At 38.3% G+C, this 22,513-nt stretch overlaps 1 protein-coding gene across 8 annotated transcripts; it reads right to left on the reverse strand.

Moving 5' to 3' along the window:
* Window positions 1–725: 725 nt before the first annotated feature.
* On the reverse strand, window positions 726–13,069 carry LOC105059310 (BTB/POZ domain-containing protein At3g05675). 8 transcript variants are annotated; one of them, XM_073249943.1, is made up of 3 exons: window positions 12,808–13,069; window positions 6,779–6,839; window positions 726–2,256 (listed from the first exon to the last, which is right to left on the reverse strand). In XM_073249943.1, exons 2-3 carry the CDS (start codon window positions 6,837–6,839, stop codon window positions 959–961), a joined length of 1,359 nt encoding a protein of 452 aa, XP_073106044.1. In that variant the 5' UTR covers window positions 12,808–13,069; the 3' UTR covers window positions 726–958. The 8 variants fall into 8 exon arrangements, with proteins under 8 accessions (XP_073106044.1, XP_073106042.1, XP_073106041.1 ...); XM_073249941.1 differs by having other exon boundaries at window positions 726–2,265; XM_073249940.1 differs by having other exon boundaries at window positions 6,779–6,863.
* Between the last annotated feature and the right edge of the window lie 9,444 nt (window positions 13,070–22,513).

Raw genomic sequence — 22,513 nt, forward strand, 5'->3', positions numbered from 1 at the left:
CGATTCGGTTCGATTTCAACCGATCATATAAATTAGTAAATCAATAACCAAATTAATGTTTAAATTTTTCTATTTTATTTAATTGAATTGAACTAATTAAACTATCAAACCACACCATATTTGATTCAATTTGAGTCCAGTTGGATGGTTTAGACAATTCGAACAAAATTTTTTACACCCCACTCAAAAATAATAAAAAATAAAAAAAATTCAAACCATCACCCTTACCCACCACCCACTTACTAAACAGATCTAACCTTTACACTCCTTTTTTGCTCAAACCCATTATCCAGTTGTGGACAGACCTAACATTTGTCCCCTTGTTTTTTGTGGGATATATTGGCCGCCTCAAAACTTGCCATTGCATTTGTCAGCCTAAGCCTTTACAATTATACCAAGGATGACCCCAAATGTGATATTGCTTACCAATTGTTTCTTGCAAAAGGCCCTTCCAGCAGACGTTAAGTTATAAACTTTTGACTATTGTAATAAAAAAAAGGGACACTTATTTTTCCTCCCTCTCATGCTAAACCTGCAAAACCTCATGACATACACATGTTAAACCTCCTTGGAACAAATGATGCAAAATGACATGCAATGATTAATATAAAAAAGAGCCATCCATCACCCATACTGCATGACAAATAAACATAGTTTCAGCATAAAGATCCGATACTAGTAGAGCAGGACTTGATCACCTGAGATGAAGCAATGGTTAGTTCCTCTATCAAAATCTGCCCTTAGTTGAAGCAGCTTGCCATCACATTTTAATAGCAGATTCAGAAGTTTGAACCATGTGCTCGAGACTTAGTTCTTCAGAAGTACTGTTACCTCAAAACATGCTTTAAATAAAAAGCCATGATTGATTTAGACAAGACAGGCTATCATCTGTTGCAACTTACAACAATGAGAATTCAACTAAAATCTCCTACTGATAGAAAATTAAGAAATGGAGTCATCAGAAGCTGATGGTTGGGTTGTCTATTCCTTTAAAACCCACCACCAACCTCCGCTTTGCTGATTTGGTCCGATAACACCATACTTCAAATGCCTCACTCAGATCAGGATATTTCAGCTGCTCAGGCCTCTGCATCCATTCCATGAGTATGTCTGCCTGATCATTTGATGGCAATGCAAGCACCAGTGAGGTGATAGCCCCTTCTATATTCTGGCACAGATCGCTGTCCATCTTGAAAGGAAATGCTTCATCATCGGCACTCTTTGAATCCAACAAGGGCTTCAACTTCCTAATATAAGGTAGCCATGTCTTGAGGAATTGGACTCTCGATGGTGCTGGAAGAACCACATTCCCATACCCGATGGCATCCAGAGCCTTCCCTGTCACTTCTATCAGCTTTGCTTTGATAGCCCACAAGCCAGAGCTGTACTTCTCATCTTGAACCACTGCAAGCACATGATCAGATATGCAAGCCCAGCCAGAAACGAAATCCTTCATCATTTCCATTTTTGGTAGTATGTTACAGATCCACTCGAGGTCCGACAGGCTCTGCAAGAGTCTCTGCTCCGCCGCTTCTGGCGACTGATCAAACTCAGAGGGCAGCAAACTTAGTCTCTTCTCAAAATTAGTGAACATCTTCGCAAGGCCTGACCTTGCTTCGTATTTCACATCATCATCCACTGCTATCAATGGAGTTTCTTCATCCTCTAGAAGCATGTAGTCTACTTGCTCCTGAGCAGAAGTCTTCAGCTCATCTGCCAATGGAGGAAATGAATTTTCAATGGTTGTAGCGAAGCGAATTGCAGAGATGAAAACATTCTTTGTGGCACTGGTGTCAACAGGTTGGACCCGTGCCAGTATGGGCATGGCTTCTGGACCTAAGTTTGGAATGACTTTTAAAATTTCCTCCTCTTCCTTTTCATCCCATGGCACAGCCTCCAAGTACTGGATGCAGCTCTTGGTGATTGTTTCACATTGAAGAGCAATGGAAGCTCGGAGAACACCAAGGGAGGATTTTACAGAATCCCATGAGTCTGAAACTGTCTCTTCAGAGAGGTAGATTAGCTTCAAGAGCTTAACATAATGATCAAACTCAGATCCTGGACAGTGCACTTCAATGCAGTTATTAGATTCAGGACTTGGATAAGTAGGATGTTTAGAAAGCCAGTGTGCAAAGAACTTGCTCTTTTTCATTAAAATGAATGAGTGGCAGTGGAACCACTCTGGCCTCCCATCTCTGCTTCTCAAGCGAACAGTGACATCACTTGTGGTTTGATCACCAAACTCGCATGTCCCAGCTGCACCGGCTTGGTCCATGTGGTCATGTAAAGTCTAATGAGATTCATACTTCATATAAACGATAAAAAGCCCCCAGATAGATCTGGAAAGAAGATGGTGACTTCAGCTATGAAATTTTAATAAGTTTTAATGTGGCACAGCAGGAAAAATTGTATGAACTAAAATATAATAACCCGGATCCCCACAATACTCGTACAATAAAATCATTCAACGTGTCCTAACATAAAGTTTTGACTACCTTTATCTCTTCTGTTCTTTATTTGACAAAGCTTGTGGTGCAATGCCTCAATATAACTTAGTAGTTTTTCAGCTTGCAACATATATCAAACTTTCTGGAAGCTTCATCCTAGAAAAGGTAATGTTGCATTTTGAAATAACAATTCAGAAAGACATGCTACTGGAAAATCTATAATTCATCATGAAATTATTCTTAAAACCACAATTTATTAGGAAGAAGTGCATCACACTTGGTTGATAGACCCAAAAAGGAGCTACCCTTCATACAAGAGAGGGCATATGAGCACTTCACACAGTATTATTATTGAACATCTCTCCAGGATTACAATATATCCCTCTCTATACCACCTCTAGCTACAGCATCAACCTATTCATCATACATTTCAAAAATATAGTACCTCATGCACCCTCACCTCTTATATACAGTTAAGGCTAGCAAGGATTAAAGAGGATTTGGTACCTAAGTCCATTAAAAAATTATGTCAAAATCTCCAATTACCACTACATTGGAGTAAATTGCCAAACATCTTTAGCAGAATCTTTCCATAATAGATAACAACCTATACAAATCTAAGCACCTATTATTTAATTATAATAACATTTCCACTAGGAAAAACATTAGGAACCAAGACGATATGATTTCAAACTTGTTTCCAGAAAGGCTTTGGGTAGGTTTCTGACATCCTGTAATTAGATTGATTAGGTTTTTGATCGAACACATCCAAAAATATAATAGAGGCCCATACACTTGGGGAGAACAATACCTTGTAATTGTTTATACACGGTAATTAAAAAAAGAGAGGCCAAATATGATAATTGGCTTACTTGTCTAATCATTTCTCTAATAACTTAAAGCTCAAGCTCATTCTGAACAGATTAATGTTTCTAGATTTTAGGGCTGGGCAATAACAAAGGGCCAAATTTCTGAGCTTGGAGTTCAACTACACAGGCATGGTCATTATTGCTGCTTTGGCTAGTGCAGCCCATTGACACCTTTACTCTCATTACCTTCCCCACCTATTTATCTTGCATTTTCCATAGTGCAAGATCCCTTCAAATGCTGCTACTCAGAATGACTCCAAGAAAGAGCTATGAAAGCTGACAATAAAGACCATACACAAAAACAAATATTTTTTATCTCAGTGTTTGTGTCACTAGAGAATAGAGTTGGAAACAGGCTTGGACTGGTTCAGAGCCTTTCAGGGTGGGCTGCTCTTGAACCAGGCTTAAACAAACCTTCCTAAAATTCAGGCCATACAGAGGCTGAGCGGAATTCATGTCAGACTTCAAATAGCCTCTGTTAGGCTTGAAGACAGAACTCGCAGACATATACCAATTCCGGGCAATTCATTCCTTTATGATGGATTCTAGGATTGTAAATCCAATTTCAACCTCCATTAACAAATAGAGAACCCAGTCACTCTCTCATCTCCCAATCTCCTCCCCTTCCCTCCATACCACATACTGACTGCTCTCATTGTGAGTCCACCGTTCCAATTGCCAAGCACCACCCACTGCTTTACCATCACAAGGCTGCTCCACCCCTCTCATCCCATCTCTCCACACTCATGAACTTCTCTCTCATCCACCTCTGTCCTCCCCTTCCTCCAATCTTCAATTTCCCCTCTTCCCTTATCCCCCAAAAAATTCTCTTCGCTGCTCTCCTGTCCCTTCTACATGGGTCCTTGCCTCCTTTATTCCTCATCTAGTCCTCTACGCCTCTTTGTGCTCTCCGACCATTGAGCCTCCATCACTAGTTCATCTCATTGATATCAAACTCTATGTTGTGCCATTGTTGCAACTTTGCAGCCTAACTCTTTGTCACTCTGCCCATCCCCAAGCTTTGGGCTGAGTTGAAGCTGGGATTGAGCCTCTAGCTTTTGGGCTTGAACCAGACTCAAAACTGGCCTCCACATTTTCATTTGGACCCCAGCCAAGATTTAATACAACTATAATAAGTCAGATAGAGCCAAGGCTAGAAGGGGCAAGTCTTGAGCCCAACCTGTTTCCAGTCCTACAAGTGAAGAGAAGCCAATCAAGGTACCGCAAGGACATTAGCTGGATCATTTGGCTTGGTATGGTTGCATAGATTAGTGAAACAAAGGATAAAAGAATGAAAAATAATATAGAAAAGAGGGGAAAGGATATAAGCTACTTGGATGTGTGGACAGCACCTCCACTTGGGTGCTAAGTTGGATGGTTGACAATATAGAAAAGGAAAGGGAAAGAGAGGAAGAAGAGGAAAATGCAACCCATGATTTTACGATGAACTTGGTAAGTGGATTTGATAAATATCTCCACATACACATATATATGAGTATAATACATCTACAGACATATCCAATGCACATGTATATATACATATATACATAGATACATATATATACAGATACACATGCATATATTATATATATGTGTGTGGATGTATGCATGCATGCATATACATGTATATATATATAATCTAAATAAGAATATTTACATTGAAGTGTTAGGTGTGTCTTAGCACCATATTACAGAAAATGTTTTGGAGACAACTATCACCTTTCTTATTGGAGCTTAAAGATTTAGCAATGACTGGATATAATACAATTCATAAACTCTTAATATTTGAGAAATAACATAGTGTTTCGATGCCACTATTGTAATCTTCCCACTAAAATTAAAAAAAAAATAATGTTCTTGAATCGACTTTTATTCTAATGGAATTTGAATTTTGAGAAAATGAAGTCAGCGTTTCAAAAGGGGGCTATGGTACACATGCAGTCAAGGGACCAAACAGCACATATGCATCATACAGGCCGAGTATCCTGGTGCATATGCAATTCGTATTTTTAATATTTTAAACAGATAAAATATATTAATATAACAATAGCAACAACTATAGCATAATTTATATGTTGATATTATTAAAATATTCATGCATCCACCTCACCTGAAACCAATACCTAACATAATCATCTGCTTGAACCTGCCCCATTCACATGGGCCTCCATAAGAGTGGACTGCATGTGGTCGGAGAATGCTGAAGGGGTTATATTCGCAATCAAATAAAAATTAGGCCGCAGAAGCCATTGCATGATGCTAATTTTGTCAAGATGCATTGAGATAGTGCTAAGTAAACCTTCTCTTCAGCCCATATGCGGTTCAAATGCATATGGTGGCTGCATACAGGGAAAGTAATGTGGGCAAGGGAGTCCCAAAAATTTGGTCTTAACTTGAAATAACGATAAAATCTCTCAACTGGAAATATGGGCTCTTTTTAAGCAGAGACTAAAGTATTGCTATAAGTGTTGTCTATGGTTTCCAAACATGGACATCATTTACTTCATCAAATAAACAATAATACATCTTCTAGCCAATCATTACAACTCATATCAGAATGGAAGGATGTTCGGTCCCATTGTGTTTGAAATCTCATGGACTGCTGCTCACTTCATTCTCATAATACCAATTTCTTTCTCAAATGGCTCTTCATTCCCATATAGAAGTGCACATGACGTAAGAAGGCAAAGGAGACAAAAAGGAAGAGGAACTTGGATTGATTTTTTCATTCAAAAGACGAAGAGGGAGAAGGAGATTGATGGAAGGTCGCTATATTTCTAATTCTTTTTGCTCATTTAATTATAATTAATGTTTACTAGTTGATTGTTGCTCTCATCAAACAACTTCAAGACACTAAAAATGGCTTGAAGAAAATTATATTTATGCATTTTATGGAGGATAAGTTTTACCCTTCCTGAAGCAAAATCCTGGCTCTGCCATTGGATAAGATGAGGCATTCGGATTCTCAAATATGTGAGTCATACAGTGCAAAAATTTAAAGCATAAGGCATTAGTCTTCTACAGCGAAATATGATCCTAACTAAGCCTTTGAAAGAAGTTATCAAAACACATTCCTAAAAAAACCAATGCTTCTAACTTCTAAGAATGTGTATTGTATCATTTGAAAAAAAAAACATCAGCCAAAATTCAATAATGGTTCCTGTGTCTGGGGTTATCAGCAGACCCTGATGCATCACCAAGGGCATTTGGGTTATGATTTCAGGCGCTCAAGAAATAGATGCACTAGTGATCCATCAAAAGATTCATTATTAGCGAAAAAAAGGAAAAAAAAAAAATCAAACATTAGATCTAATATAATAAAAGAACCACATACGACAATTTCTTAGGAAAGATCCATAGATCGTAATAAGCTATAAAGGACATGTAATGGTGACATGAGTGACAAGTTAGCACAATATAATGCCTATATAAGGTGCTTTCAGTCAGAAGTATGTCACCCACCACGTATTATGTGTAGGCTCCAGTTATAGTGCACCAATCTTAGAAGCATGCACCATAGCATCTGTACAAGCATATTCCCCTATCACTTTAACATTTAAAGTAGAAATATTTACACATCTTACAACTCAAGATAAACATGACAATTTCAGTGAAACAATCAGCAATCACAAGCAATATTAATAAAATAGATAATTTTGATGGGCAGTGTAGTAGTAAAAAGAAACATAAACAGAAAACTGATGAATATGGCATTATAAAAATAAAAATAAAAAAAGAGCATGGACATATTATTCGGTAAATACAAAAAATTGAAGAGTTTGTCTGCCAAAACTGTTGTTAAAAGAAAGTTACAAATGGTCTGAGCAATCTTACAAGAATAAGGGTGAAATGGGTTAAATTGGGTGGGGTTAGTGACCTATATCAAATCTATGGGCCTCTGTTATCCTATGTTTGGTTAGGATCATGAGAGGGAGGATGGATGCGGTTGGAAGGATGGACGGCCTTCATCCATCGTTTGATTCAAAAAATTTTAGGGAGGATGGATGAAAGGGATGGATTACCCATCCATCCTGACCCACCAATTTGCATCCTCCCAATTTGAAAAGATGCAAGGAAGAATAGATAGTGCATGTGAGGGTTGGATTTCCGCATAGATAATATTACCCCTCATTAATTTTTTTTGACAAAACTATAACACTTATTCACTTTTTCATTCATTTTATTTATTTTTTTTATTTTATCTATACAATTAACCCTATACTATTAAATTTTATTCTTGATTATTTTAATTTTAGTACATAATTATAAGTAAACAATTAGAATTTTCTTCTATTTTTCTATTTATATTTACTAATTTTTAGTTAATCATTTGTATGAAATTAATTAATTACTTAAATTAAATTATAAATTAATTACTTATTTATTAATATATATAAATAAATAAATTCATTTATAATTAATTTACAAAGTTGCTTATTTAATTAAATTAAAATTATTTATTTATATAATTTTTATATGATCACAAATTATAAAAATTATAAGTTTATACGTTGTGTTACTTCTTTGGTATAAATAAGTATTATTTAAATTGATAATAATAATATTTTTTTATCAAATGGTAGTTTAGTAAACATATCACACAAATGTCATCCACGTTTAATTTCTGAGCTTTCTATCTTTCAGGTAGAAAAAACAAGGATTGAAGTACCAAGGATCAAAAACATACTGACCAAGAGTGGGTTCGGTATTGCGCTAAAATGTGGATCATATGGATCAAAGCTACCGATGGAAATGCATAGATACACCCTAAATACTCTCGGCATGGAATTTTCTTTTGACCTCCAAACTTTAGTTTTGGGTTTCTTATCTAGTTTCTTATCCACATGTTATGTCTTGCAAGGAAGAAGGTGTGAGTATTCAGTTAACTACCCTAGTTTGATCCCCTCTTTAAGCTGAAGCTAGAAACATGTATAATTATCACATAAATAATATATTAAACCACATATATAACATACAGTTGTTAAGATCGGCATTTGAAAAGCAATTAGAATACTAGAAATCATAATACAAAGGAGGTATACTGACAATTACAACTAACAGACTGATGCATGCTAAAGAAGTCTAAAACTTCTACAGATTTTTATAGATGGGATAGAAGTGTAAGTATAACTATCTAAAACTTTAGATTTTTTTCAACACGATAATTTTTTAATATATTTAAAAACAATAATTAAAAAATATTGCTGCTAAAATTCAAAAAACTAATACAATATTTTATTGCAAATAAAATACACTAACCCAGAACATGGTTTCTAATTAGCTATTGCATCACGTATAATGTTTTGAACTTATAATAACTTAAAGCTTTCATAAATGATTAATTAAGAAATCCATTTTAATAGCTAATAGTCATAAAATTTATTTTTAATTGAGGGTGACCAGCTCTATATATACATCACATAGAACAATCAACCAAACATTAGTATTTTTTTTGCCAAGTAGTTTCAAATTTTTACGCCTTCAGGCCTAGGCTCAGAGGAACTGAGTGCACCTAAATCAACCCTATTATTTGTAAAAAAATTGGTAGGATGTGCATATCACAAGTGCAAATTTACTACCAACATTTAATCAAAATTTCGTATTTTTATTAAGCAAAAAAGAAAAATGGGTCCTGTAGGATCTAGATTAAAACATTATGTATATCATATCCAAAAAACAAGCCAAACAAATACTCTTTGATCAGATTAGCTTTGGATTAAATTGAACTTTAGGTGTAGGACGTGGGATTACCCCCAAAATCCACATACTAGAGCTTTGATTCATGTTCTAGAGAATGAATCCAAGCCCAATTGTATCTCCCCTTGATTTAGCAACTTCCCGAGGATCTTCCCTGGATTTTTGAAAAAAGTAAAAGGAGGAAATTACATAGCTTGAGTCCTCTGATTTTTAAGCCCAATATCCTTGATTTTTGATGAAAAACACCTAGATCCCAAGCCTCTCACCTTGCTTTTGCTCCCTCACTGTTGTTGCTAGTCAAAGATGATGAGAATGAAGGAAAAAGAAGGCTCGAAAGGAGGTAACTGGTGGTATCACTTGGTCTCACTCTTCTTGAACCAGCCAGTTTGTAGTGAACCAAAGTTGATATACCCCAACCGCTCAACCACAGAGCAGTTCAGTCGGTTCAAGGTGTGGTCACCCCCCAAACAACAGCTATGCAAACTGAGACACCCTTGATTCAGTATGAACCAAGTGATTCATGCATCCTGAGAAAAAACTGCAAATATTCGGACTGTTCATTTTAGGCTTTTTTGGGCTTTTTTGGATTGCATCTTGGGCATTAACTAAGAATTATTTATGTTTCTATAATCATAAATTATGATAATTAAACTAAGACCAAACATTAGAAAAAAGCATAAGCATTGAAAGCTAAAAGAATGATCTGTCTAACCATCAGGCAGCAAAATCATGAAGACGTGAGGTCAGCTTTATTCCAAGCAGCCAAGTTATCCATAAGAGTTAATAGGAGCCATAACCACCCAAATAGCCATTGCCAAGAAGAGACCACAACCCGTTGGACCATTCAACAGCTTGGAAGAGCCTTACAGACCAAAGCATTCCTTATCTTAAGATAAATCTTCAAGAACTTTATTAGATCCCACCCACCTTCTACAGGGTCTCATTTGAAGCCCTGAAGTAGATAAGGTTGCTAAAGATAAAGAGTAGCAAAACCCAGGGGTAAGGTGAGAGGGGGCAGCATGGCCAAGGGAGAGGTGAAAGAGAGAGCAGGTGGCAGTGGGAAGAGAAGGGGAGGTGGAGGGGAGAGTACTGGTGGGAAGAGAGAGGAAGGTGAAGATAAAGAGGGTGGTTGTAGTCAATGGAGAGGTGAGATGCGAAGAGGTGAGATGAGGAGATCTTGGTGGTCAATTGAGAGGAGTCTAGATAAGGAGACTAGTGCTACAATGGTGGAAAGGTGCAGCTGGGTACGGTCCTGCACTATGTTGTTGGGAAAGGGGAGCTGGTGGTGTCGGAGACCAGAGGGACAGAGAGAGGAGGGAAAGAGATTGGACTTGAGAGCATCCAACAGGGTCTAGTAGTTTGAAAACTAGGTCATGGTGCCCATCTCTTCCCAGCTAAAATCTCTAGCTATTGATCAATATCCAGTGGCTTGTATAAGCTTACTATTCAAATTTCATTATATATCTAATATATACTTAATTTTCTAGGTATAGTCCTCCAACTCAAAACATCAAGGGCCTTTGATCTAAACCTGAAAAATTGCTAACAGGTCAGGGTTAGCTGATCCACATGACCCACTAACCCAATAAGTGGTTCTGGGCAAGTTAGGTTCAAGTTGGGTGGGCCAGACAAATGAGTCCTGGTCAAAATTGATATCCCTACAAATGAAGACGAAGATGTTGTAATTGGATCTTCTTCAAAAGCTCACTGCGGATCAAATATCTTGAGCATTTCTATTTCAAAGTTTCTCAATGTTATGAAGTCAAATAACATTCAAACATGATAAAAAAATTTGAAACTATGGTCATTCAGTTTAGTCACTATGTGGATGAAGTTACACAGTCCAAAAATCATGTTGGTTAAAGACATGAACAATTATGCTGCCTAAATAATTACGTATGGACCATGTCCTATATCCAAGTGTAGTCAAACCCTTAAAGTAGATGGTGGTAGTTGAAGAGCCAACTTGCCAGATGAAGATCATCTTGGTGTAATGACACCACAATTCCAAACTAAAATTGTAAAATTCTACATCGAGACCATGTGGTGTCTGTGTTGCTTAACCACTCTTGTCAACATTGGAAAATCCATGTTGACATGCATAGGCAAGTCACACATGCATCATATACTTTATCAGATTTTGGACTTCTGCCTTGCCCGTATTAAAAGATTGGCTAAGAGATATACTTCAAACAACAAATTTGAAATGGCTCCAGACAAACCAAAACATAACAAGAAATAGCCTTTTTGATTGATCTTATTTTTAACTCTTTTAAGGTTAAAGGGATCAAGAATATAATATCATGTCATATATATTTTGTCCTTACTCCTTAAGCTAATTATCAATTTCTAGTAAGAAGCATATTTTTTTGATTAAAGCAATACTGGTAAGCCAAACACTGCCATTGTTTTAGCATTCTCGAAGGGTTTGACAGAAAACACATAATTTACCATGTTACTGTTTTCTCTAATATTTATTGATGTAAATGCCCTTAAGTTGTAATTAAGAATAGCAAATGAACAACCTAATACTTCATGATGCATATCTGTGACCATTTTAATGGGCTCTAAGGCTTTGCAAAGTTACTAGTCTACCTCCCCTTCCAAAAATGCTTATGATTGCTTTTAGTGCATTAAATCAAGAGTTACATTGATATGGTGATATGAGTTGATCCATCACTAATAAGTTAGCATTAACATCAATAATGCGCTTGTCAATTGCATGTGAGACAAAAACAAAAAAAAACAAAAAACAAAACAAAACAAAAAACATAATAACTATTGCCTTTTGACCTTTTCTACTTTACAAAATAAAACTCAACCTACTACACAGTTAAAGTAAAGCTTTCCTATTTTCCCCTGTATCTTGTTTCCTTGCTCTTCTCATACCGGATACTTAGCATGCATCCCTATCCAAATCTACTATCCATGTTTATGCAACATTGATATGTGCAATTCCAGTTAGCTCTGACTTCTGAGGAAAGCTAGCATTTGGAAGAAAAGCCAATGGGATGTGAGTTTATAAAACTCATTTTTCCATATAGAATCTCTTGCATTATATAGTAAATCTCCCTCATCACATGCAATAAAACTATGATCATAGCTGTCCTCATTCCAACTCTACATTCCGACATGCAGCAGATATTATCTGTAAAAGCATTTCTTGATATGCTTGTTAAACCTCTTAAACTAAATTTATATGATGCCTTAATATTCCATAACCCTGCATCCCTGTGAATAAACATCTTAAATTACTTGCTCAACAATATCAAGGTTCCCCTAAGAATTTCAAGCGAAAAAACCAGCAAACAATCCACAATCAATCAATCAGAACCAAATTCCTCATTTCAATCGTGTACATTACTGCCACTACAGGACTCCACCGTACGACCTCTCTCCGAAACTTCAGTCCCAATCATTTACTTCGTTTTACCTTTCTTTGAAACACAATGTTCTCTCAAATCCAAAAACATTCAAACCTTTCATACCACTTACCCAAATAAAAACCACAAATTCAGAGTCGCCTCCAGAAACAACTATGGCACGTCATATCAACAAAAAATAGCACCAATCGCCCAATACAATCATCAAAATCACAACTTTTTAACTACCCAAATATCTATAACCCAAAATTCCCTTTTTACCAACATTACTGGCACAAAAACCGAAGAAATAAAACAACCCATGTCGAGTTATCGTCTAAAACAAAAGATTTTTATAATAGGGGAACAGAAAGAACATTCTAGGAAACAAATCGATCAACAAAAACAAAAAGAGGACAAGAGAATTCATACCACAGAAAGATTTGCTCCTCATTCCAAAGAAATCGATCGACCGAGCAAAAGAAAGAGGAAAAACGAGGCGCCTTTTCCTTCTTCCGCCTCCTCACCCCAACTCACTGAGCCACGGAGAACAAAGGGAAAGAGGAACAAGAGCGCGCGCACATACACAGAGAGAAAGAGAGAGAGATCTCAGACCGTCAAAATTTAGTCGTTTTCTTCTCCTCTCTACGTCAATTTCTCTGGATTATCGTCAGAACCCCTAACAAATGATTGGTGGAACGAAAAGGCTCGCAGCTACTTCAATCACGCGAAGTTGCAGTTTCACTTGTGCCCCGTCGATGAACGTAGCTTAACTGAGGTCACCTAATAAAGACAATATTATAGCAAAGATCCATTTTTTTGTCGGTAAAAAATATATGTGAAAATTTATATTTTTTTTATATAAATATTTTTAAATAATATCTAAATAAAATAATTATTTATATTTTTTTATATATGAGACCATCATTTTGAAGTCTGTTATCCATAATTTTTTGTATTACTATTTTTCTGAATGAATAATTAAAAATTTATTTATATTTTTTATAATATTTTTTATATTTTTTAAATTTAAAAAAATAGATAATTAAATCACTTGACATTGAATAATAGAAGCATCGAAAATAAAAATGAGATATCTTAAGAATAAAATTAAATACATATTTTATTGACTAATAAAAAAATAATTAAATCATCTTTATATAAATAATTTTTTTTATTTTATAAATAAATATTTTTTATTAAAAAATAATTTATTTATTTTAAAAAATATAAAAATATAAATAAATTAATTAATAAAAAATAATTAATTTATTTATAATATTTATCTATCAAAGAATAGAACCTAATGAATTTATCTTAATTTTGATCAATCGGCGGAGATCCAGCGAGGAACGCGTGAGAGAGTTGGTTTGATCAGTATTGTCACTGTTGTCCTCTTCTTTGGGTGAAGAGTTGCTTGTACATTGAATGGAAGTGTTGGAAATGTATCGGATGCGTGGTGGCCGAACTGGGATGGGGGTTTGTGCATGGGAGACAGGTGTGCAGGAGTGGAATTGGGGGTCGTTTGGGTTGTGGTTCATCAAATAGGGGGAGGAAGTCGTTATTGCCTTTGATATTTTAATTCAACCTGATTATTTTTTTTTTCAAAATTGGTACACCTTGGCCTACCAGAGGAGAAATTATACCCTATGGACACGTTTGGTTTGCACGAAGAAGATTGAGGAAAGTGTACTCTCAAAAAAAAAATGAAGAAGACTCACGTTTAGTTGAAGTTTCTAAAGAAAAGAAAAAAATATATATATATTTTTATAGAAGTCAAATTTTTAAATTTCATGAGAAAGAGATATGAAAAAGTCTAACTCCCACCGGCTAAAAATTGAGATAATTTTTTTTTCCTTGTGTGCTTTTAAATTTTTAGATATGATGGTAAGATTTTTTCCCTCAGCCAAGAGCATAATAGGTTTTTTTACATAACTTTTTCGAATAGATTTTCAACCAAAGTCATTTTGCCATGTATTATTTTCCATGACCAATTAAATAAGCAAAAATACTTTTTTCAAGCATTATATATATAGGCTGATCAGCTTTCTAAGGAAAAAAATTCTGCCCACGAATCAAATAAATCCAATAATGCATGCACCACATAGTCATACATACCTCCAATCACAATCACTTATTTTTATAGATCTGATCTATCAGACACTCATTTCGATATATTGCTATGGAAACCAATGATTATGATCAGCAGTGTACATGGTCATATGGTATGTGCAATGTCGGATAAACTTTCTTACAGAAGCGTGGTTACCATCCAAAAATATTTCAGGATGGCAGAATGTCAAGGCAGGTTTTTCACGAGGCTTCTGAAGTATTTTGGATGAATAGGAGATGGAAGAGAAATATTGTAGAATATGTTAGGTGGATGTCTGGCTAAAATACCTTCTTCTAGAATCTTTTCGATACCGTGCGATGCAGCAAGAAGAAAGAAGAAATAAAACAGAAAATAATCAAATACGTGAATCAGCCAAAAAAAAGCTCGCCTCTATGGGGCATACAAACTTTACTATGAAAAAAGAAATATTACAAAAAGAGATCTCACACTCAACCCTCGTAGACCCAATTTCTCCCTCACAGGAAGTTCTCCCTCACAAAAGCTTCCTCTCTAGGAAAACCCCCCTGAACCCCTGAAGCGATCACTGTCCGCTGTCTAGGAGCTTCCCTTCTCCTTCTCCTCTCAGTACGGCGTCTGCTTTCTCGCTGGTTCAGGTTTTCTGCAGCTAATGAAGCTGCGCGCGACACACCACGTCACCACGTCCCATTGTTCTCGCATCAGGCCTTTTAAAGGCTTAAAAACCAATTAGAACATGATTAGGAATCCTAATCAGGCCCAAACAAAGCCCATGGACCCTTGGATATCGACCGCAATCTCCCCACACCATCCGATCGCGCATCAGTCTATGAAATAGTCTGTGGACCACGAGAATACCCAAAAACTATCATCGATCCACGGTGGACTGCGAGAAACCGAGGGGAAATGCCCCCTCGGTTTACAGAGCAGGGCATGCACCGCCTGGTCCATGGTGGACCGGGCTACGAGCTCCCAGGCACGGGCTCGCATGGGCCTGGGCCGCGCCCGCACGTGTGATTGGGCATGGGCCGCGCTCGCGTGCTGGGCCGTGCCCTACGCACCCAGGCCGCACACCGCCGCACGCGACCGCACTGCCGCTGCTCCGCCAGCCCGCCGCCGGCCATCGGTGGTCCTCCGTCGCTCCGAACTTCATGCCATCTTCAATCGATCGTATCTTGACCATTTGGACTCCGTTTGGGGTGATCTTGAGCTTGTTGGACTTCATTTTTCATCGTAGACCTCGCTATGGGCTTAATATGGATCAAATCTCAAGACATCAAATCCTAACAATCTCCATCTCAACTCAATATTCGGCTTCCTTCTAACTCTGAGAGCTTTTGAATCTCCTCGCCTCCATGTCTTGGGACAATTGCCTACTGATCATGGATGGACAAACATGGGAGTCGAGCCAGGCCACTCGATCCCATCTCCATCGTATGCTATGCACTTCCTGATCTGAGACCTACTCGAGGTATCATCCTGCAGTAATAGAAATCTCACCTTGCGATATCGCCTTTCATGCTCTCGAATCTCCTGTCTTGTGCCCGATCCACCTCCATCTGGAGCTCCACCTCGCTCTGGACTCCTCCTAACTCCTGAAGCTCCATCTCGCACTAGGCTTCCTGTCAGGTAATAATATCCTCTCCTCCTTTTCTTCTCCTCTAGAACAATCCTATCACCGTGAAGCACCTTCAGGATTTCTCCAATTTGCTCAGTAAGATAAGATTCCATATGAAATCGGATATGTATCGGATCTCTCCCAATCTCCTCACTATACTATCATGTGTCCTCCAGCTGACCGTCCCAATGCCTCTGATCAGACAGCTTGATCCATCCGACAGATAAACAGTGCCCTCACTGCTCTCCAGAGAGTCAAACTATTCCTCTCTATAACATATATGATAGGTACATACAGAATTTAAAATTCACTACTGGAAAGAAGTAGATACCTCTTAGATATCTCCAGAACATCTCCCCCTGAATCGCTACAGGTCATTGCTACAGCAACCATCGTCCGATCTCTGAGTTGAGGGCAATCTCTGGCTAGATGCCCCAACTCTTCATATTGGTAACATCTTGTTTTGCTCAAGTTCCTCCTAGACTTGAACGGCCCTCATCACAATCTCCTGTCGCTCCGTCTACCGCCTCCTGCTCCTCTAGAAATCACCAAAGCTAAGCTACCGCCACTTGAGCTCGAAGTCAGATTCTCCCTCCTGAGAATCTCATTCTAGAGTATCGCCATGGTGACCTAATCCATCTTGATGGTGCTCTTCCCTACTAGAAGAGCAGTCACTAAGGACTCATACGAAGGGAGAACGACGCTAGCAAAACCAGTGCCCTGATCTTCTCCTCAACATTCTTATCAATGCTGAGAAAATCGGAGAGAATCTTCTGAAAGTGGCTAAGATGCTTCTGCACACTCTGTCCCTCAGTCATCCACAACTGATAGAACTGCCTCCAGAGGAAAAGAGTATTGGTGAGAGATTTTACTATGTACAACTCCTCGAGCTTTGATCACAGCACCGTCAAAAAAATCTCGCTAAGCATATAGATCACCACTTCATCTGCTAGATACATGCGGATGATACTCACCGCCTGCATCTGAAGTCGTCTCCAATCCTGCACCTTCATGGTGGTCGGCTTCTCCTCATATAAGAGAGCATCAATCAGTCCTTGTTGGATAAGCACGTCCTTCACTCTTGCCTGCCACAAGAAGAAATTACTCTTTCTATCAAACTTTTTGATCTCCATCTTGATTGATTATGTCTTCTCCATCTTCAATCTTGCTCACCACCGCTGCCATCTGCGTCTTTATACCATCTCATTCTGATACCATTTGTTGGATGGATGTCTAGCCAGGACACCATCTCCCAGGACCTTTTCGATACCGTGCGATGCAGCAGGAAGAAAGAAGAAATAAAACAGAAAACAATCAAATACGTGGATCAGTCAAAAAAGGGCTCGCCTCCATGGGACATGCAAACTTTATTATGAAAAAAAAAATATTACAAAAGGAGATCACATCCTCAACCCTCTTATACCCAATTTCTCCCTCACAGAAAATTCTCTCTCACAAAAACTTTCTCTAGAAAGACCCTCCTAAACCTCTGAAGCGATCACTGTCCGCTGTCTAGGAGCTTCCCTGCTCTTTCTCCTCTCGGTATGGCATCTACTTTCTCGCTGGTTCGGGTTTTCCGTGGCTAATGAAGCTGCGCACGACACACCACGCCATCACGTCCCATTGTTCTCGCATCAGGTCTTTTAAAGGCTTAAAAACCAATTAGAACATGATTAGGACTCATAATCAGGCCCAAACAAAGTCCATAGATCTTTGGATCTCAACCGTAATCTTTTCATGCCGTCCGATCACGCATCGATCTATGAAATAGTCCGTGAATCATGAGAATATCTAGAAATGATCATCGATCTATGGTGGACCGTAAGAAACCGAAGGAAAACACCCCCTCGGTCCACAGACCAGGCCATGCACCGCTCGGTCCCTGGTGGATCGGGCTACGGACTCCCAAACGCGAGCTCGCATGGGCCTGGGCCGCACCCGCATGCTAGGCCACGCACCGCTGCCGCTCCGCCGACCCACCGCCAGCGATCCTCTGCCGCTTCGGACTTCATGCGGTCCTCTGCTGCTCCAGACTTCGTACCAACTTCAATCGATCGTATCTCAACTATCCGGACTCCGTTTGGGATGATCTTGAATTCGTTGGATTTTATTTTTCATCGCAGACCTCACTGTAGGCTCAATGTAGATCGAATCTCAAGACGTCAAATCTTAACTGGGTGTGCATATTATAATAAGAGTTTAGATGATATTTTTGTGATTATGGCGAAGCCAGCTGAACCAAAAGCAGATTGTAGTATTGTTTGTTCTCCCTCCTGCCATGTGCATCTCTTGTGAAAGTACCGAGTGATACTGCACTGAGTAGCCTTGTCCTTGAACTCGGCAGACATTTGAAAATGTTTAAAATCCAGAGACCTTCATTCAAGAAAGAACAAAGAAATTCAAAAAAAAAAAAAAATCTGAGTCCTTGTGATCATGTATAGGTGTCACCGAAAACTCTAACTCGTTTCCCTCTTAATTGTGTGCTGATGATTGTTTAATAATCTCCGGCTCGCATTTGCAATAAGGTTTGAAAGCCAATTAAATCAAATTGACGTTGTTGCGGCAAAATTTTGACCCAGATCAGGATGGCTAGAGTCAAATAGGATCCGTCAGTACAGCGAAACCTGCAAAATAAATCTAATCAGAGTTAGCTCCAGTGGAGACTCTCTGATACTCAAATCAGATCTCTGAAATAGATGAGAATGAGCATGTGGAAGAGAGAATATGCCTACCTCAAAAATTCTTTTGAGGCCTCTATTTATAAGTAGAGGTGAAGGCCATTTGAAGGGAGATATTTTTGATTGATCCCAACCTGTTCGGATGTAACAAAGCGAAGGGGTCGGAAATCTTGGAAGATGACATTTATAACTATCTTATCTATTTCAAAGCCGATTGTCATGCCCCAGTTGTTCAAATTTGAAAAGAGATGCAAAATTCTTAAATTGGATTGAGTTTAGTTGGAGGACTTTGGATTAGTTAGTGACGTGGCTGGCGGGAATGCCTTTGTGATGCTAATAGCTGGGATCGGCGGCTAAGATTAGGATTGATGGCCGAAGTTAGGAGGCTTTTCAGTGGAAGATACTGCTTGGGGAGGTTCGGCCGGATGGTGAGACTGATAGCTGGGATCGATAAGACCCAAAGTCATTATTCATGTTTTCAACTTGGATGACATATTACCCCCAATACATGCCCCCTATTTTCGAGTTCAAATCAAAGTTGGTTCGGACAAAGAAAATACATTGAGTTAAAACTGTCGAAGATATAAAACGCATGCCTTCAGTTGAAACGACGCTATTTCTATTTAACAATGACGACAACAACAACAACAACAATAACAACATAAGAACAGCTCTTGTAGATTGCTTGCAGATAATGTTGTATCAGGGAACAATGGTTCACATAACTGAAGAAAGATAACAAGAACTCGGTACAGACAACGTATGTGTTGCCACATCCATAATTAAGGATTGTTAGAACTCAATCTTTAAAAATAAAATAAGTCTACATAATGCAATCAGCAGCAATATTAGTTCAATTCCAGTAAAGCTTATCACTGACAATTTTCTTGTAGCTTTTGAAATTATCCACTAACACAATATTCTTGTAGCCTTTGGATGTATCCACCATCTCAAGACTAGGTGCCATTGAAAAAAAGAGCAATTGAATCTTAAACAGACATGAGCAAGACTCGTGATAGAGTTGAGTGGCCTTTTCAGAACAAATGATGCTCAGAGTGGGCTTTAGCGAATGATCGGTGTCTCTTATCTTGATTTCTGTCTATTCAATTTCTTATTCTTTATAGGTAAATGGAGAACAAAAAGGCCTTTTTGACTGATCTAAAAATTATTAGGATTTGACACCTCAAAATTTGATCCACATTGAGCCCACAGCGAGGTTCAGGATGACGAACGGAGTCCAACGAGCTCAAGATCACCCCAAACGAAGATCAGATGGTGAAAATACGCTCGATATAAAATGGCACAGAAATCGAAGCGATAGAGGTCGGCAACAGGCCGGCAGAGACCACGGTGGTGCAACCGCACGCGGCAGCGCATGGCCTGACCGTGAGCGCGTGGATGCGCTGGACCGTGTGATAAGTCTCACATGGTCCACACGTAGTGCATGGACTGGTGGTCCACGGGGTCCACGTGAACCGAGAGGGTATTTCTTCTTGGTTTCTCACGGTCCACCATAGACCGGCAGTCGTTTTTCCTCGATTTCTAATGGTCTACAGGAGTTTTTCGTGGACCATGTCGCGATCTGATGGTTTGGAGCAGTGCCGGTCGTGATCTGAGGGTTCAAAAAAATTTTGGATGCTGTGAGGAGTCTATACTCCTATTCTTTCATGGATTTAAGGCTTTAAAAAGCCATGTTCATGGAACAGAGATGTGCGTGAGTGGTTTTATTCGGCGGAAGACTCAAAGCAACGGAAGCAAGGCACCGACAGGAGCAGGAGGTCTTCAGGCAGATTATCGGACAGCAGACAACGGTCACTTCAGGAGTTCAGGAGGATCTTTCTAAAGAGAGAGCTTTTGTGAGGGAGAACATTTTGTGAGGGAGAGATTGGATGTACGAGAATTGAGGGTGTGATATCTTCTTGTAACTTTTATCTTTTTTCATAGTGAAGCTTGCATTCCCTGTGGAGACGAGCTGTGATAGCCCGGCCTGGCCCGAATAAGAATCCCAGCCCAGCCAAGCCCAAACAAAAAAAAAAAAGGAGAAAAAACAGAGGATATCGGGAGGAAGAAGACTCCCGTTGAGAGTCTTCTTCCCACCGTAAAAAAGAGAGGGAAATCCGAGTAAAAAAATGGATTCTTCCTCTATAAAACCCAAGCCCCTCGCCTCTTCCTTCGTGAATCACCCTAAAATCTCTCTTTCTCCCGATTTTTCTTGTTTCCTTATTCTCGGATTGAAGGTTTTTGCCGATGATTTAGTGACCCAAAAACACCACAAAGAGCAAGGTAATGAATCAAAGACTCCTCTCTTCAATTTCTTTTGATTATAAATCAGGATTTCTACCGATTTATTGCTGTTTTTTTTTAGAAAAATTTCGAGATTTTGAGACTCCTGTTTTGGCCGTCCGTGTGTGTGTGTTTTCTGACGCTGCCCATCGCCGGCGAACACCCGAACATGGAGCTGCGGTTGGGCCGCCCTGGGTTGAACCCCCACTCGCCATTCCAGTGAGACCTCCATGAGATTGGGACGAAGAAGAACGGGGAGACCACCGTCCCCTGTTCTGTTTCAACGAAAGAAGAAGAAGAAGGAAAAGAAAAGAAAAAGAAAAAAAATAAAATAATAAAATAATAATATAATAATAAGAAATAGGATTTTCTCTCCTCTCTCTTTCGTGAAGAAAAAAAAAAGAGAGAAAAGAAAAGAAAAGAAAAATTATTAAATTAATTAATAAATAATGATATAAATAATAAAATATGAGAAAGAGAGTTTCTCTCTCTTCCCTCTCTCTCTTCAGCTTGAACTAGTATTTTTTCTCTCTAGAATTGGATTTTCTCTCTCTACTTTCTCTCTCTAGAATCCTCCCTCTAGATTATTTCTCTCTCCTAAGATTTTTAGAATTTTGAGAAGAATGATGATGAATTTAAATGATCCTCGTGATGAATTTTTGATCTGTGATCATCGGACGGTACACCGAATCCACTTTGATCGGATCAGATATTTTTAGATTTTATTTCTCATGATTTTATTAAATTGTCCACATGATAATTTCAGCATGATTTAATCTGATCGATTAAATTTGTTGAATCATATTGTCTGAAGAATTCAAGATGAGTTTTCTCTCTCTAGAGTTTTCTCTCTCTAAAATTTTCTCTCTCTAAAATATTCTCTCTCTTGATTGATTCTCTCTCTAAAAAGTTAGTGAATGAAGAAATTTTTTTTAATAGTCCTGATCTGATTCTAATGAAGAACCCTGATCCATGATTGTCAGACAACGTACTGGCACCCACCTTAATCAGACCATGAATCTTTATATTTGATCATCCATGATTTCGATCTAGCCATGACTTGATTTGATCATGTTGATTTTACCAATCGAGATATTGGACCAATTGTAATGTTGGATTGTGTCACCTGATCAATTCGAATTGTACCTCATGAATTCTCTCTCCTCTGATTTTCTTTCTCTACTTGATTTTATGAAATCAATGAAGAAACCTCGATCCTATCACTTCGAATCCGATTTGATCTGATAGTCAAAACCTTGGATCGTTTAGGTCCTAATTAGATTTTGATTAGATGAAATTAGATGATCGGATCCAGTCTAAACCGTTGAAATATGGTATTCATATTCTTTCTAATTATTGAAATTAATTCTGTATAGGATTGTGGATGTTTGACTATGGGATATCACGATACGATCTATGAACAGAATTTTTAGAAAAAAATTTATAGAATTATGTGAATTTATTGGAATG

This window comes from Elaeis guineensis, chromosome 16, assembly GCF_000442705.2.
Source record: "Elaeis guineensis isolate ETL-2024a chromosome 16, EG11, whole genome shotgun sequence".
Taxonomy (NCBI): Eukaryota; Viridiplantae; Streptophyta; class Magnoliopsida; order Arecales; family Arecaceae; genus Elaeis; species Elaeis guineensis.

Excerpts from the sequence above, each read along its gene's own strand:
- LOC105059310 (XM_073249939.1), bottom strand. The coding sequence starts at position 6,851 with ATGCTTGTACAGATGCTATGGTGCATGCTTCTAAGATTGGTGCACTAT. Across the intron at positions 2,266-6,778 it reads GAGCCTACACATAATACGTG|CCGGTGCAGCTGGGACATGC; the intron begins GTGGGTGACATA and ends ACATGGACCAAG.